Genomic DNA, 17,730 nt, shown 5'->3' with positions numbered 1-17,730 from the left:
GCGGGAACTTTTGAAGATTTATAATAATATGGAGTCAAATGGGAGAGGGAGTTGCGTTCAGCGAAGCAGAGAGAAATCCTGTTTGGACTCCAGCTGAGCGTGTGTGAGGCCTACTCATTACGGAGCGGTTTCAGTTTACAGGCTGCCTCTCTCTTCTACGTCCTTGCATCTGGCCCTCTAGCCGTCTGCCGAGCTTCGTATTTTGGTGAAGGAGGCGACAGAGTTCAGTTAACGGGTGTATTTATATTGTATTCTTCTCTCTTGTAGATGGTCTATGTCACTGGTATCTATATCTATATCTGTGACTCCTTTAGTGACATTGATTTCCAGGATGCATGAGACGGGCCTAAATAGCTCTCAGTTATTCCTTTTTATAATTTCTAGGCTAACCTAAAAGTTGGCAACTTTTATGTTCCTTTCACGCTGTTACTAGGTTGTCCTACTTTTTCCTTTCGGGAAACCTTGCTTCTATGTATATGATTAAAAGCTAGCGCACGTACCAGTGTATCCCAGATTTTCTTTCACTAATAGGACGTATCTTACTGCAGTCTGTGATTCGGGTGAATGGCCTCTATAAAGCCCGAGAAGTGTGAGGTGTCGTTAGCCCACAGACTGTTCCCGTTCTGCGTCTCACAGCTCTGTGACTCCAGGTGCCTCCCTTAGTTTCTTCACACGTAGGTATATAACACCTCCTGCATAGGGTCTTTATGTTGATTAAGTGAGGTCTGATTGTCTACCATATACCTGCCCAATAACACCTGGAATTTCAGTCTGTACACAGTACCAGGCTTTTGAGGATTCAGCGTTTCCACTTGGGTGTCACAATACAAACGTGAGCTGCACACTGTGGGATGGGACCCACCTCTTCCTTCCCATGTGCTCTGTATGCAAACCTTCCAGCCCCTCCACCCCACCTTCTGCTTTCATCCATTTCTAGAATTTCTCTTCTTCAGCCTATCCCCTTTTAAATTTTTTAAAATTGTTAAATCTTATGTTACAGTTTTAGAAGTCCAGAAAATATTCTAAAACATCACTTAACTTATCTCTGTCCTAATAATTACTTTCATTTTGTGTATGCTTTTATTATAATATCCTACCAAGTACTTGTAATTTAAAGGAAATAGAAGTGTGGTGATGGTAACACCTCTTTCCCGTGCTGATGGCCGGTGTTACTGCTTATCCAGGCCTATAACTAGTGAACTGCGGCTCTGTTCATGGGTATGGAAGTTGTGATGTTAAATGCTATTGTTTAAAACAGGCCATATAAAAAATAAAGCGTGTAATATAGTTCCATTTATGTGAGAGAAATGTATATTTACCCTCATCTGACAAAGTTTTAGAAATAGTATGATTTTTGCATTGCTGCTTTGGCAAGTAATTTTATATTTATTTGACTTCTTGTGATAATCTTTCAGTGCAGAGTCTATCCTGGTCTGTGCATGGAAGTTCTAGAACTAGAATTTATTTATTTATTTCTAGAACTATTAGAGGTGATCCGAACGTTATCCTACCCAGGCAGTACCCAACTTGGGAACAGATTTAATTTCAGTGTTGAAAGATCAGTTAGGAATTCAGAACTTCCTCCTATTTAAACAAACATGCCAAAAAAAAAAAAAGTATAAATAAAAAATTGGCCCTTCAGCTATTTATAGCCAAAGTCTTTTGAACTGAGAATGCAGCTGAAATATCTGTAAGAACTTGTGTGTGGAAATTTTCACCAAATTCTGAGAGAAATTATTTTATAAGGGCCTCAGAATTTGATGACACCCACTATTTAATTTTAAAGTTATTTAATATTTGATGCAAATATGTTAAGATGCATACACGTATGCATACATATAATTTCACTGAATTCCAAGCTAAATTGATCCACTTTTAAGGGGCGCAGGTTTTGATGACATGTTTAGATTCTGTAACATCCGATACACGTGTTCTTTAGTAAGGTGTGATACTTAATAATAAAATGAGTACCTCTGACCCCACTGCCTAGAGGAAGAGAACATGCCTGATGTTTCCTGGTCCCATGTCCCTGTGACACCCCCCCATCCCAACCCCTTCACTCCAGGCAGACAGCCATGGTCCTGAGTTGTGTATTTATCATTCCCTTACTTTTGTTTGCTGGTTGTCACGTTTTACAGCATACGTGTGCACATCTCAATTCTGGCCTTAGGATAGAAGCTGACTCTAGCTCTCCCCTGAGCCCTCTGCATTCCATCATTAGTCTGAGTAGGTTTTTGGTTTGGTTTTGTTCGTTTGTTATTCAGCTCATAGAAGCTTTTCAGAAGACTTTAAAAAATATTTTATTCAGCATTTTTAGTTCTTTTCAATGAGCACTGTGGCCAGGACATTGGGTCCACTGTGTTGGTAGAAATGGAAGTGATCACATAGGGCTTTAAAATTTTATCCCTTTTGGTTCATTTCCACAGTAATTTTGCACTGTGGTTAGAAACTGTGGTTCATTTGAACTCGTTCAGACTTTTTGGACTTGTTTCATCGTCTTGCATGTTGAGATTTTGCCAGGGGTTCAGCTTTGCTTGAGTGAACGTGTCTCCTCTGGCTGTGCGGTGAGCTCGGTAGATAACCATCGGTTTGAGATTGTTCATCGTGCCGTTCGCAGCTCCTGCGTCTCTGTTCTCTCTTCCTGCTTGAAGGATGGTGTTGCTGGGAGAACCGCGGTTCTGGTTCAGAACCACGTGGGAGTCGTTCTCCCTCAGAACTTCGGCGGTGTTCTCTGCTGTGTACGATCCCTGTGGCTGCTGTTGAGAAATGGCTGTCGTAGTCTATTTTGTAGGTCATCTGTCTCCTCTCTCTGGGTGGCTTTAAGACCCTTACTTGTCCTCAGTGTTTTGCAGTTTTATTACAAACTAGGTGGGATTCCCACTTATTTTTCCTGCTTGATCTGTGTTGTGTGGCCAGGACCTCTGGGTTCCTGTCGTTTTAATCGGTCCTGGAGATGTCTTCGTTGGCGTCTGCTCAGATACCGCCTTTTCTCCCTTCTTAGTTATTCCTCCTGAGATTTCAGTTGAGATCTCCATCAGAACTTCTCAGACTGTATCTACTGATGCCTCTTTTTTGTTCTCAACTCCTGTCTCCCTGAGATCTGGATTCACATAAATCTCTCAGATCACCAGCCCTCCTCAGCTGTGGCCAATTTGATGTCTAGTGCATTTGTTGGATTTTTATTTATTTTTTAAGTTTTATCTCTTCCCCCCACCCCCCATTCTTCAGTCTGCCAGGCCATCTTTTATGGCCCTTATTACTAACTAATTTTTCTGCCCCCTCCTTTTTTTTTATCATTTCCGATGGGGTTGATGTCTCTATTCTGAATCCGAATTGTAACACCTGGAGTCTGTGGGCTTTACATCTGTTGGTGGTGACCTACACTGACTCTTATTCACAGCGGCTTGTTTTCTTGCATGTTTGTTACGAGCCTAGCATTTTGTTGAACTTCATGTGTGGGAATCTTGAGGGTCTACATTGGGGAATAGTGAATACTCCTGAGTGTTATCTGTTATTTCTGTTTTAGAAGAATCAGTATTTTTATTACTTTGGTTCTTTTATCAGGATAGAAGCAAAAGAATTATGTTTAGATTTCCTCTATACTAGTTCCATCCCATGAAAGAGAAAGAAAACTTATGATAAGCTACCTTAATTTTATTATTCCTTATTTTGAAATTTCACCCAATCCCACTACTCATCATGCCCCTTGTTTGGATGGAGTCATGAGGAAAACAACATGTCAGTGGGTGTATTGAGCGTTGGGCTCCTGGTGGGAGATGATTCTGTGGATGCACATAGTTTCATTCAAAGATGTCCTAAATGTGACCACCAGTGTGACATGCCACAGATGACTCACTAAATGTTTTTGACCCATTTTAGAATATTCTGAAAGATATTAATCAGCACACTCTAAAAATAAACTAGAATCTTGTTATAACCCTATTCACTGTAGAGCAGGTGTCTAAAAAAGTAATTTGTGATGCCAAAGCTAATGGCTTATTGTAAAGCAAGAAAAGTATGTTTTGCCTTGAAGTTGAATTTTGCCTTTGCCATATAACATTTTATTCTTATCTCTCTGGTTTGTTAAAGGTGTATTTGATTGGCAACCTTTTGCAAATAGTAGTGGCCGTTAGTTTGAAGGGCTCTGTCCATGTTTAGTCAAGAAGTTGTCGTATTAACTAACTGTGCATCGATGATGCTGAACTTGTGTAGGACCCATTTGGTACCACTGACGTTTTCAGCTTCTGAGATGCCTGTGTCTGACATGAGGTTGTCGCTGTTTTCTCCTACAAATATATTAGGATTTAAAATGAGTATTATCCATCGGTTTGCTCTTAAAAAACATTAACTGTAACATAATTCGTGGTTTATTTGACAAAAAAAGTTCCAGTGGGAAGCTGAAGAAGACATTGAGTCCAGCACCCTAACTTTATGGTTTGGAACCTAAACTGCAGAGATGGGTGAGGGGCCAGGGCACACTTATATTTTGTTGGTCAATCTTTCTGTTATTTTACTCCAATTTTTTATTTTTACGTGTTTTTATTTAGATAATTATATTATCAGAAATGATTTCTGTAACTGTAGTTTCTTGGCCATAAAGCTTTCTGTCAGTTAAAACATTTTGAAATGGAAGCTCCAAGTGGGAAAGTTTAGTTTAAAACCTGACATTTTCAATGTGGGAATTATTAGCTGTCCTTTTCCAGAAAGAAGTTAAAATTAAATATAGGTCTAAGTCTGATTCATTAGAAGATACATTTGCTGTACTTCTTTAATAGATTTAATAATGTCCCTTTTTCTTCTCCTTTTCCACTCCTGTATGGTTTTGGTGATTCAAAAAGTTTTATGGTTATTGAGGACTTAGGTAAACTCTGTCATATTTATACTGTTCAACCCATAGTTTTTTGTTCATCCTTCTCTGTAAAAGACTTTAGAAATGGGAGGCAGAAATGGTCAGTCTCTCACAGTTATTCTTCCCTGCTGCTATTTTAAGTTTGCCTTTAGTCTACCTCAGGGCCTTGGGCAGATTCTTTCTTTGGTAGAAATACTGCTGTCTCAGGATCCCCAACACCACCCTCAAGTTCAGTCGTTCATCAGAAGGATTTACAGGACTCAGAGGTTGTTATGTTTCTGGTTTTAGTTTATTATAGCAAAAGGATACAGAGGACAGGCAGCAAAGGGAAGGGGTCTGCGGGGTGATGTCCAGAGGAAATTAAGTGGAAGCTTCCCCGGGTCCCTCCCAGGGGAGTCCCATGGCGCAGCACGTGATGTGTGACAACAGGTGCAGAGGTTCGCCAGCCTGGGACCCTGCTGAGCTTGGGCGTTGAAGGTTTTTATCAGGCTCCATCTCCTGGGCGTACAACACCTGTGTGACCTCAGGTAGTCAGGCTCCAGGCCCCAGGGAGGAAGCAGGTGTTCATCATAATCACATTGTACATATAAATTCTCCAGTCAGACTGGTACGGTGTGGCCCGGAGGCTTCAGGTGGGCAAAGGCACTCTTCTCAGAACATTTCAGGAGTTCAGGTTACAGGAGGCCAAGAGCCAGTCACAATCTTGGGAATGCGTAGGGTTTGAGCAACACAGGCCTGCCGAGTTAACATTTTTCTGCATGACTCCTCTTTCCTTTCCTGGACTTAGATCATTTCTATTCATTCAGTAACTCTTTTTTTTAAAAATTGAAGTATAGTTGATTTACAATGTTGGGTTAGTTTCTGCTGTACAGCACCGTGATTCAGTTACATATATATATATATATATTCTTTTTCATATTCTTTTCCATTGTGGTTTATTACAAGATATTGAATATAGTTCCCTGTGCTATTACAGTAGGACTTTGTTGTTTATTTTGTATGTAGTAGTTTGTATCTGCTAATCCCAAACTCCTAATTTATGTCTCCCCCCCCTCCCTTTCCCCTTTGGTAACCATAAGATTGTTTTCTATGTCTGTGATTAACTCTTAATTTTAAGCGGTGTTTTCTATGTGAAGCCTTCCATGACACCTGTACATTTCTCATTTAACATCCGATTTTTTTTTAATATCTTAAAATTAGTTTTACTGAGGTATAATTTTACATGCAATAAGAATCACCAACTTCAGTGTACAGCTCAGTGAGCTCCGACAGATGTGTATAGTCGAGCAGTTTCCATTACAATCATGATATAGTACAATATAAAAATAGGGAAATTGACATTGACACAGTACTACTCAGTAGACTACAGATCATGTTCAGATTTCACCAGTTTTTACGTGCACTCGTGTGTTTGTGTGTAAGAGTGTGTCTGTAGTTCTATGCAGTTTTATCGTAAGTACAGATGGATGTGACTACTACTGTAATGAAGACACAGAACTGTCTCACCAACACAGAGAAGCTCCCTGGTGCTGCTTGGTCACAGCCTGCCCCTCCCCTAAGCCCTGGCAGTCACGGGTCTGTTGTCTGCACGTTGTATTTCCCTGTTATTATCTGTTGCCCCCACTAATAGAGCGTGCCGTTCAGTGAGAGCAGACGTAAAGTCTGCCTTCACCATTGTGTCCACAACACAGTAAGACGTGGTTTTTAGGTGCCTAATTGATTCTCTCGAATGACTTATTAGTGATGATTGAGTTTTAATGCTAATGCCCTGATGTTCAAAAATTTGGATGAGATTTATTAGAAGATGTCAAAAACATCCAAGAAACAAAGGAACTATATGCCTTTGGAATTTGAGAAATCACATTGGTTTGTGTGTGTGCGTGTGCACTCTCAACATTAGGTCTTCTTTTTAAAAATTGATGTGATTCTTCAAGTATCTCTAGTATATTTATGGTTGCTTTTCCATTATATATGGACAAGAAAAAGGAAACAATGGAAACACTTCTTGTCATACAGGTTTTCTAGCTTTGGTCATCTCCTTCTATAGTCTGTTCTCAGTGTAACATCCAGAGCAGTCCTTTTCCAATCAAAATTTACCCACCATTATGTCCCTGTAAATTCCATATACAAGTTTTATTCACTGCTGTATCTTGGCACATGGTAGGCATTCAGTAAATATTTGTTGAATGAATACCTGTTAAATGCGATGTTAAATGACTTACTCAGTTGTGGAGAAAGCATTTGACTCAGTAAGATAGCATAATTCTTTAATTTATATATTTTTATAGCTCACGTACGCAAGAGAAAATCAAGGAGTTTGTTTTAATTGAGACCTGCCATTGGGTTCCTTCTGCATACAGACACTCCACTCTGTGATCTCACAGAACTCAGGGAGGAGTGCCTGCCAGTTGAGCCAACTTGGCCGACTGCCTCGGATCCCTCAGGTGGTGTATGATGTGTAGACGGTTATATACACATTTGTCTGCCCTCAGCCCCATTTTCTTTACACACACTATCGAGGACTTTCAGGTCTATTTGATAAATTCATGTAGCTGACAGAATATTCAGAAGAGACCAAAACAAGGCAAAAGATCTCATGTGGTAGCCAAAGCATTGACTTGGCATATGGAATAAATTATGGAGCAATTTAGGATTAGTACTTTTATTAGAGATGTGAGTGGTTTTTATATTAAAACCTGTGCTTTAGTGCTATTGCAGAATAAGGTGAAAAAACTCATGAATGTAAATACAATACTTGCCCACAGAAGGAAGTCCAGATACATCCTATTTTTTAAGCAGGAATTTGACATCAATATGGAAACAAATTAATTTAATAAAACAAAGAACAACATTCAGAGATCTTTGCTTGAAAGGCTCTTGGAAATTTTCTGGATTTGGAGTTAATAAACAGTAGTAATCCATGGTATAAAAAAGAATGCAACACAATGACAGTGGTAAAACAGACTGGGGCATGCATGTGAAGCTGTCATGTTAGACCCTGGGGCTACCAGGGTTATGAGCTGTGGTCCTTACTGGTCATCAATCTTCCTTCTAGTGGAGAATGCCTACACTTTCTGAGAGTTCACAAGAAGGTATAGGAACACACTGAAGCTTGAGTTATGGGGGTCAGTGGATGGGTTTTTGAGTTTTAAGTTTAACGCTTGCTGTGTGACCTTGAGTACGTTAACTTTGAGTAATTAAGCTTTCTGGTTTTTATGTATAAAAGAGGACTAAGGCCTATCTTGAAGAGTTATTGTACAGACTATAAATAATGTATCTAAAACAGCATAATACCTAACCCCTGGAATAATAAGTAGCTCCTCTGCTATCATCTTCATTCTTTTTAGGTTCTTTCTAAGGCTCTTAATTGGGGATTATAGTAGGATCCAACTCACAGTGATGCTGTGAATATTAAATGAGAGTTATGTATAAATCTGTCTGACTTGGCAATGTGAGTATATTTACTGTAAGCAACTATATAGCTATATATATGCACACTTAAATGTTCAATAAATTGCATTTATTTCACAAATGAAAGCATGAAAGTTAGAAACGTTTTGTAAAGAAATGAACACTGAGTGTTAAAAACCCTACATTTTGAAGAAAATTGTATGAGCCCAACATCAGGACGTGATGTGCACAGTGGTTCAGAGAACACCCCCTCTGGAGCCTGGGTGACAGGGACCTTGCGGGGGGGGTTGCTCTCTGTCCTCACAGAGGGCAGCTGCCACAGGGTGGGGTAAGGAGGAGGGGAGGGTCTGCTGAGATGGCTGGTTCCATCGTGGATCAACACACTTGGCAGAAAACGTGGATCACCGCACACAGTGAATGGGCCTCAGGCTGTAGTCATACAGCTCTGAGTCAAGAGTAGTAGATTGTCGCTGTAAGAAAAACAACTCTCAGAACTTTTAAGTCATGTTCATAAATAAAGGGATTTTCCGTGAAGATCGTTAAGTTAATTTTCTCTTTTTTTTCATTTTTGCAACTGATATGAATTTGGTTTTGATGACTGAATAAAGCATGTGATTACATTTTTCCACCTTTGAATAGTGTTTAAATATTATAGTAACTAATCTTAAGATAGTTTTGTAATGATGCATTTTCCTCAACATGTAATTGCTGTTCTGCTCTGGTTGCTTCAAAGTCTGCACCAAACCATAAGCTAAGATCCACTGAATGCTTCAGTCAGAACAACTGTGGTGTTTCTCTAACTCACATAAATACAGTCTTTATTTATCTCTCCATTTTTGTGTTTAGTAATAAACCTACTTAAGATGCAAAAAAGTTTTAAAATTTGTATTTATTTTTTGCTGTAGAGGAGAAAGGGCCAATTGAAGTGTAAACAGAGTGATTCTAGAATCAAAGCTTTTTAATTTAGTGGGTTGAATAATTCAGTTCTATTGAATCAGTCTTAAATGCCTGCTATATTTAAGGAATAGAAATTACTATTGCTTGTAACTCTTATGGAAAATGACATTTACACACAGAGGTATCCAAACCCTGGTTTGATGACTTTATTCTTTCATTCATTTGCTCAGTCTTCAGTCAGTCAGTGTTTATGGACCAGCTAGGTAAAGGTGCTAATGCAGAAAATAGAGCAAAGGTTTCAGAGGAAAATAGAGCAAAGGTTTGGCGTTTAGATCAGAAATAGATCACTGCTGGCTGAGCGGGCATCGCCCCCATCCTGAGAGGAGTGAGTAGGTGAGCACACATGCCCCTCAGGTTATAGGTTCTGGTACGTTAAAGAGGGCATCCCCGTCTGAAGACTTTTATTTTCTCTGTAAGAAAGAGATGTGGCTGGTTGACTGGAGAAAGTGTGAATCAGTGTGTTGCCAAGCTTCCTAGGCAGGCATTGCTGAATTTCCAAGCAGTCTCAGGCGATCGTTTGAGGTTTGTCGTCATGAACGTAAAGCGAAGCACAGAGCAGAGTTTCTCCAGTTGCTCAGCAATAAGCGTGGAGAAGGAGGTGGGTGGCTGGTTTCAGTATCTGTTGGTCTGGCCAGGGAATTAAAATAACGGGAGGAAGGAGGTTGGGGGGTTTGGGGGTCTTTTCAAGGGAAGGTTATGAACTATCACTATAAGGTTGGCAAAGTAGTTAACTTGGGACTAGAAATTTTTTGAACAAGCGAACTGACACGCTAGGTAGCAATAGTCGAAGAACAGGATCTGTGGAGTTTTTCCTAGGGCAGAGGTCAACATACTTTTTTTGTGAAGGACCAGAGAGTAAATATTTTAGGGTTGAGGGTCAAGAGGCCAAATGGAGGGGAGGGTATTATGAAATACTTACAGAACAAGAGACAAGACAGATTTCCACGGAGTTTTGTATTGGTGAAATTCATAATATAATAATTGAGTGCAGTTTTTTTGTAATACAGGTCTGCTAATGAGAGGAGCAGAGTTCCTTTCTGGGGGAGGAGTAACATTTCACTTAATCGAGGTTCAGAATGAGTGCTCCCTGTCATCAAAATCAATTGCAGATCTTGATCTCTTGATGCTGAGCTGTGAGATTTTACATATTTCATCTTTGAAAACATCTTCACACTGATACGTGCTCTCGGATACTGACATCAGTCCCTCACAGTCATGGGTTGGAAGGCCTTTGCGCAATTTGTTAGATCCTTCTCTTTATATCACACTTCAAGCATGTTGTCACTTTGCCGATTAATCACTTATAGTCGATGGTTAGGTGGAAGCACATCAGTTGCAGGATTAAATGGATTTTGAAATAATGTTAGTTTTCTTTGCCCTTTGCATTGAGGTCCAAAAAATGGTGCTGGGACTGTAGTTTGAGTTCAGAAAATACAGCCACCGCCAATTTGCCTGGAAATGGAGATCTCCCTTCTTGTTTTCCCTTTGACAACACGGAGGGTAGAAAGCAGCTTGACGTTATTGTGATTCAGATGACGTTTAAGTGCTCATAGATCATGTATGTTCTTCATAAAGGAAGACTGTTTGACTCTTTAACTATTCTTTGGTATTACTCATTTTATAGCCAGCATCTAGCGTGATTATTGACACAGTGTGTATAAAGCATGTAAATGGCACCCAGTAAACATTTACTTAATGACTAAGTTTAAAACATATTCTCTTACAACAACATTATTTTACCCTTTCCTTTTTATTGTAGGTGAAGAGTGATTATATGTTGGAGATCGCTGATCAAGTGGACCAGGACATTGCTTTGAAGTTGGGTTGTCTAGAAATACGGTAAGGGGGTAACGACATTGAGGTCTTCATTCAACAATGTTTTCTATTATTTTTTTCTAGGTATTTTCCTTTCCTGATAAAGATTATCAATAAAATACTGAATAAAACTTGAGTAAAATTTGAAAATATTCTGAATTGTGTTGACACTGCTAATTTTAGAATCTTTTAAAATATTATATTTAGAATTGAATGATTTATAAGAGTACAAGTATGTAAGCAAGTCTAAGGCTGAGCTCCCCAATGGAACCTTCTGTGGTGAAGGAAATGTTCAGTATCTGTGAGATCCCATGTGCCAGCCACTAGCCAAGGTGGGTACTGAGTACTCAGATGTGCAACGTGGTTTAAATTTGAACATAAATAGCCCTATATGTCTAATGGCTGCCATTATGGGAGATGGGAAACTGAGAATGTATTTCTTATTTCTGATAACATTTGTCACCATTTGTCATGTATTCTGTGCCACCATTTAAAACTTTGAGTGAAAGAAATATTTTACCTTTGTCAGGTATAATTTTAACTAAAATTTACCCCGGCTCGGGGCTTCCCTGGTGGCACAGTGGTTAAGAATCCGCCTGCCGATGCAGGGGACACGGGTTCGAGCCCTGGTCTGGGAAGATCCCACATGCCACGGAGCAACTAAGCCCGCGTGCCACAACTACTGAGCCTGCGCTCTAGAGCTCATGAGCCACAACTACTGAAGCCCACGCGCCTAGAGCCCATGCTCCGCAACAAGAGAAGCCACCGCAATGAGAAGGCTGTGCACTGCAAGGAAGAGTAGCCCCCGCTCGCCGCAACTAGAGAAAGCCCGCGGGCAACAACGAAGACCCAACGCAGCCAAAAAAAAAAAAAAAATTTACCCCAGGCTGCTAGTTTAAGATGTGTTGGTTAAATTAGCTAAAATTTGATTACATGTACTCAAAACAGTTAGTGATAATTTTCCCGAGAGATCACTGTTTTTTATATTATATAAGGCTATCAAATCACGGTTCCTACAAGGACCCAAAGATCATTAAGTATAACTCTCAACTCTTCATTAAAATTTGTTTTCAACCTTAATTTTGTATTCCAATTAAAAAAAAAAAAAGCCATCTCTCACTGGTCTCTTCCCATTCCTGGCCTTTACAGTTTTTGCTTGGGAAGCAAACTTGGCGCTCTTTCCTTCCCACAGACAATGCTGTGATGTATTGCTTGGAAGAAGGGTCCAGAAGCATTAGGTCCCACGCGAATGGCATGCGTGCCTCTCTGGCTTCCCCTCCCACTCTGGCCTCTCCATTTACGTTTATCCTTCTCCTCCTCTCCCCTGTTTGAGGTCACTGATTTTTGAACTCTGAAGGAAAAACTTGACAAAGTAGTCACCCGTCCAGCTACCCCTCCCAAACTCCTCCCCCACATGAATTGAAAACAGGAGAACAAATTAAGTGATCCTTTTTGGGCCCTTTAAAATTTTTTGTCGAAATCTAGTACTTTCGATTTTAAGTAGGCCAAAGAAAAAGTCAAACAAATTTAAAAAGCAAAACCAGTATTCCTGTTATTACAGACAAGTTTGAAACAGTCTTGTTGATTACACATTCTCCTGGGAAATCACTTCAGATGATTTGTAATATCTGTGTGTTCCAAAGCAGCTCGAGCTAGACCTTGTCCCTTTGTGAGATAACTGTACACGCAGAGAATCCCACCCACTTGGGGCAGATTTTGCAGAGAAAGGACTTGGTTCCAGTAAGCCCTGAAATTGCTTGAACATGTAACTTGGAGTAAGAGGTAAAATCCAGACTGTGAACACTCAGTGAGATAGGCAGCACTTCTCTGCAGAGCCTGGCGCCTGTTACCTGGACTAGCCCACTGCGATGATTCTGCTGCAGGTCCCATACTGTTTCCTTAGTAACTGTGGGTCTTCCCAGGAGTAGGTGGGGTGCGCACCGGCCACAGGGGCAGCCTGGGGTTCCTGGCACTGTCCCTTGAGGAAAGGCCAAGTACAAGTAGCGAATGTAGCTGATCTCTTTTACAGCTGGAATCTGGTTTCTCATTTTGCAAAGAGCCAGACCTGCTTCACATCAAAAGGGAACGTGAGATTGTTCAGTAGAGATACGGTCTGTGTTAACTGATTTATGCTGCATTAGGATGTAGGAAAAATGCTGCGAATCAAATTTGTTCTTTATTCGTTGTTTGTGAGAATGTTTGTGGCTTAGCCGCGTAGTGGTTAAGATACCCCCCTTTCACAGTTGTTAATCATTTAACATCGCAGACATTCCCAATACCAGTCTATGAGTGTGTGTATCTTCTCTGCTTTTAGGCGGTCCTACTGGGAGATGCGGGGCAACGCCCTGGAGAAGAAGTCTAACTATGAAGTATTAGAGTAAGTGCGGCACGTCCAGGCGCTGCCTGCAAGCATTCAGAGCTAAGTCACTTTTCAAACTGTAGATTTTACTGGTTTATCTTTACTTAAAACTTAATATTAAATCTGAAACACTACTGTTTCTAAAACTTTTATATCTGGAAGAGGAAGGTTTTATTAAGAAATGAACTCTTGGTGACGTTAATTGTGTTAGCAAACATTTAAATTTGTTGATAAATGTCGTAAGGTTAATATTCTTTGGCATGTTAACACATAAATAATAAACTTTTCTGTCTCTGTAGATTTAACCATATTGGGATGGAGTTTCACTTCTAATTTATATTGAACTATGAAATTGTTATTATTTATATTCTCTTTATAAGTTTATTAGGGTTTTTTTTTCCCTTAGTTAAAAAAAAAAAGTGGAAAGATGGGAGTTATTTGTTGCTCATGTATCAGAAAATTTAGGAAAACTGAATATTTTTCCAATAGTGAAGTTAACAGTCGTTAGACTATTACGTTAGAGTATTAAAATGCATATAAGACAAAGTGGGGCTTATGTCTTGGGAGGCGGAAAGTTCTGCCCTTTATCTGTTGATAATTAATTCAGCAAAAAAAATCACTGAGATTTGTTATTTCCAGCTTTATTTTCATTAGCAATAGTGCAACTTTTTGCCAACACTTTTCCTGGCCATATTATTACTGAAATTCTTGTGCTATTTGGAAGATGTTACTACAGTGAAGTAAAAGGTTGTCCATAAGTACTCTGCGATAATAAGAGACCTGACACGGCTTCGGATTTTATTTGGACTTTCCGGGTCAGCCCAACTGCTATGACACTGTGAAAGTATAATATCCCACCATTTTGAAAACAAGATTTTACAGGGGAGGTGTGGTCATTTGAAAATAAAAGTAGAAGTAAATATTTGGGGGAATTAGTTATGGAGCAGGTCCGACCATTTGCACTAATAACTGGTGGTAGGCGTGATCGTTACTTTGCAGTCACACAAGCCTCCTTTGTCCCAATTGTGACAAGTGAGGTAGCGCCCTGGGCAGCCTGTCTCGTTGCGGTGTGGATTCATCCCTTGATTTCTGGACCTACTGTATTAGCATAACGTAGGTTTCGTGACAGTGTGCAGCGTATAAGGCACTCACTAAATATTTGTGGTTGTGTGTTTATGGACACATCCATCACATAATGTTGTGCCTCTTAACAGATTAAATAAGGATAAAACACGGAGTTGTTAGAGTTGAGTGAAGACTTTTAGAGATCAACTGGGGTATCTTAGTAGGCAGAATTATTTTAAGTAGAATTTTCCCTGCCCTTCAGTTGACAGCATAGAAGCAACAATACCATTAATAACATTAAAAAACAAAAACAAAAAAAACTAGCATTCACTGTGGTTTAGGTTTTTGTTTAAAATTGCCACATTCAGCCTGAAAGACTCTTCCTACTGCTTAAAATACAAATTACCAGATTCAGAGGAATCATTGAAGGTCTTGTCTCAGGTACATGCTAGGTTTGTTCTCATTTCAAATGGAGGTTTTTGAAAAATAGGAATATTTGAAAAATATCCATTTGTTTCTTTGTTTATTCGTTCATTTAACAAAGATTACTGAGCATCTACTGAGTCCTTGGCAGCTAAGTGCTAGAGATGCAGAAGTGGATAATCCAAAGTTTTCACCCTCAGGAAGCTTACAGCTGGAAGGGAGACTCTCAGACAGTAAGCAGAGTTGTAAAATAATATAGTAGGAACTGAAGTAGAAGCTTCTAGAGGGGGTGTGTGGGGTGGTACTCCATGTCTGATGTCTGATGGGAGATGTTGTCTAGCCTGAGTGGTGGAGAAGGAGCGTGGGCAGGCGGGGGCTGCTGCTCGGGAACCAGCCAGCCCCGGGAGAGAGCGCAGCGTCTGCGAAGACACGGAAACGTGCACGTCAGTTCACTGTGGGTAGAACACCTTGCCCGTGGGGGAGGGCGGGGGTGTGTGTTGTAAACAGCTCCAGGCGTTCTGACACGGCCTCCAGAGGACTCGGTCCTGAGCCTGAGCCGTGATGACTCAATGAACCAGGTCCGTGACAGGAGGAGATTTGTGATGGAGAATTCCATATTCCCAAATTGGAATGATATTAAAGAAAGTTAAAAACGGAAGTAGGAACCCAGAAACTGTTGCATCTTTCCTTTCCCCTGGAGCAAGAATGAGGCTCTGACGTGGACTCCATAGCAGGAGCAGTGGAGGTGGGAGTTTACCAGAGTCAGGGTCTGCGGACTGGCTGCCTGGTTGGATTGGGGTGAAGGAGGCCAAGGAGGCATCTAGGGACTCTCGGTTTTCTGTCCTGGGCCAGTGGGCATGTCAGTCACAGAAACAATTTCGTGTTTGAAGGGAAGGAGGGTAAGTTGGTTGGGACGTGTTGATTTTCAGTTCTGAGGGAACGTTCGTGTTATTTAAATGAAAAAGGAAACAGAAATGTTGGTTTATTTTCTATGTTATAAAATCACTAAAACCACAGCTTAAAAAAAAATCTCTGATGGTACCCAGTGCCTAGATCTTGGTTTCTAATATCATTCTTCAATGAAAGGAAGCAGGACTCCTGATCCGAGGGGCAGGGGGAGATACATGATGAGCCTAGAGCATCTTGTAGAGCTGGAAAGGAGCAAGTGCTCAGAAAAGCAGATGGTGGGGCTCTGTCAGAGCATCAAATTGGAGTCCCAGTGACCAAAGGTAGGGCATTTGGGCAACAACGAATGACTTAGTTTTGGGTTATAGCCCAGAGTATGAAATAAATATCCATGGGCCTATATGAATATAAATAATTGAATAAATAAATATATAGAGGAGTGATAAATCTCCCACATAGAAGAATTCTAAGTAATTTATATAGATACAGGCTGAGGAGGCAGATCATAAAATCCCCCCCTATAGTGTGGGCTCTGCTTAGTGACATGTGTCTAAAGAATACAGTGTGGAAGGGTGTGTAAGTAACCTGACAGTGGAGCCACCTGACAGGCGCTACCTCAGCCAGGTGGTCAAGGTCAGCATCAACACCAACAGTTATGTTGATGGCATGTGTGCCCTTGGTGTGATCTGTTGCGAATGACACTTCGTCTCTGTGGTCTGCTTCCCCAAATCCTAAAAACCCAATCCAGACTTGCGAAAAACAGGTAATTCTCAGTTGAGGGATGTTTTACAATTACCAAACCAGTACTACTCAAAACTGTCAAGATCTTTAAAAACAAGGAAAGTCTGAGAAACTGACACAAGCCAGGAGGAACCTAAGGAGATGTGATGATTAAATTGGATCCTGTGAAACAGAAAAATGACATTAAGGAAAACACTGATGAGATCTGAAAGTGTAGGGTTTGTTAGTAATGATGTATCAGAACCGGTTTATTAGTTATGACAGAGGTGCCATAGTAATGCAAGGGAAAGCCAGGTGTGGGCTATTCAAGGAACTCTCTGTACTATCTTTGCAACTTTTCTGTAAATCTAAAACTATTCTAAAATAAAAAGTTTATCTTGGGAACAGTTCTCAAAGCTTTCTGAGATGCTCTTCCCAGGTTATAATCCTCCAATTCGGCTCGAATAAAATTTTCCATTTCTTAAAAAAAAAGAACGAGAGAATTGAAGAGGAAAAAGCCAGGAGGTACTTAGAGATGATCTAAAGAGGTGAATCATTGTGCGAAGTTGGAGCAGGAGGGCCAGGTCCGTGGCTTGCGTTGTAGCGTGCCCGGCCGTCAGAGAGTTGTCCTCAGGGCCACTGTGATGTGGACTGTGTCCCAGCCTGTCGTTGTGAGAGGCCCACGTCGGACCGGGAAGGGTAACTGAGCCATGGCAGCTGGGTGAGAGCCAGAGGTGTCATGGGAATGAAGAGAACAGGTACCTGGGGGAAATCTCCGTGGATGATACATTTGCATGTTTTTGGCAACAAGAAAAGTCTGTAAAAAGAAAGAAAATGAAGAAGCAGGTATCCATCAAGATGGATTTGGAGGTATATTTGGAGAGAGGAGCGTTAAGTTCAAGATTTATTTGAAATGAGAGTCAAAAATTGCATTAAAGTTGGTGTGAATTTGGCTTATTTCTAAAAGTTACAGAAATCGAGGCGGCAGGAGAACAGATATGTGGAAGAGGGCCCACTGGAGTATTAATCAGTGCCTCCAGAACTTCACAGTTGTCTGTGGGGTCAGTGGCATGGGAAGTGTGGGCATCACCAGACATGAATTAGGGCCAGTGACTATTGCCAACTGCAAACAGAACAAAGCAGTACAGCGTGATTTTGTCAGTTAGAGGCCTCCTTAGAGGATATTGATGAAAAACGGAATTATCTGTTATTCCAAAAATGGCCA

The 17,730-nt window shown here is 40.6% G+C and overlaps 1 protein-coding gene across 11 annotated transcripts in view; it reads left to right on the top strand.

Moving 5' to 3' along the window:
• PTK2 (protein tyrosine kinase 2) overlaps window positions 1-17,730 on the top strand; it is a 255,666-nt gene that overhangs the window by 110,114 nt on the left and 127,822 nt on the right. For all 11 annotated transcript variants that reach the window (XM_068525379.1, XM_068525378.1, XM_068525376.1 and 8 more), the window contains 2 exons: window positions 10,977-11,056; window positions 13,347-13,409. In XM_068525379.1, coding sequence (XP_068381480.1) covers window positions 10,977-11,056; window positions 13,347-13,409 — 143 coding nt within the window. The remainder of the gene's footprint in view (window positions 1-10,976; window positions 11,057-13,346; window positions 13,410-17,730) is intronic.

The sequence above is a fragment of the Eschrichtius robustus genome, chromosome 17 (assembly GCF_028021215.1).
Source record: "Eschrichtius robustus isolate mEscRob2 chromosome 17, mEscRob2.pri, whole genome shotgun sequence".
NCBI lineage: Eukaryota > Metazoa > Chordata > Mammalia > Artiodactyla > Eschrichtiidae > Eschrichtius > Eschrichtius robustus.
Note: the sequence above shows the minus strand (reverse complement) of the source record. Positions and strands in the feature narration are given on the sequence as shown.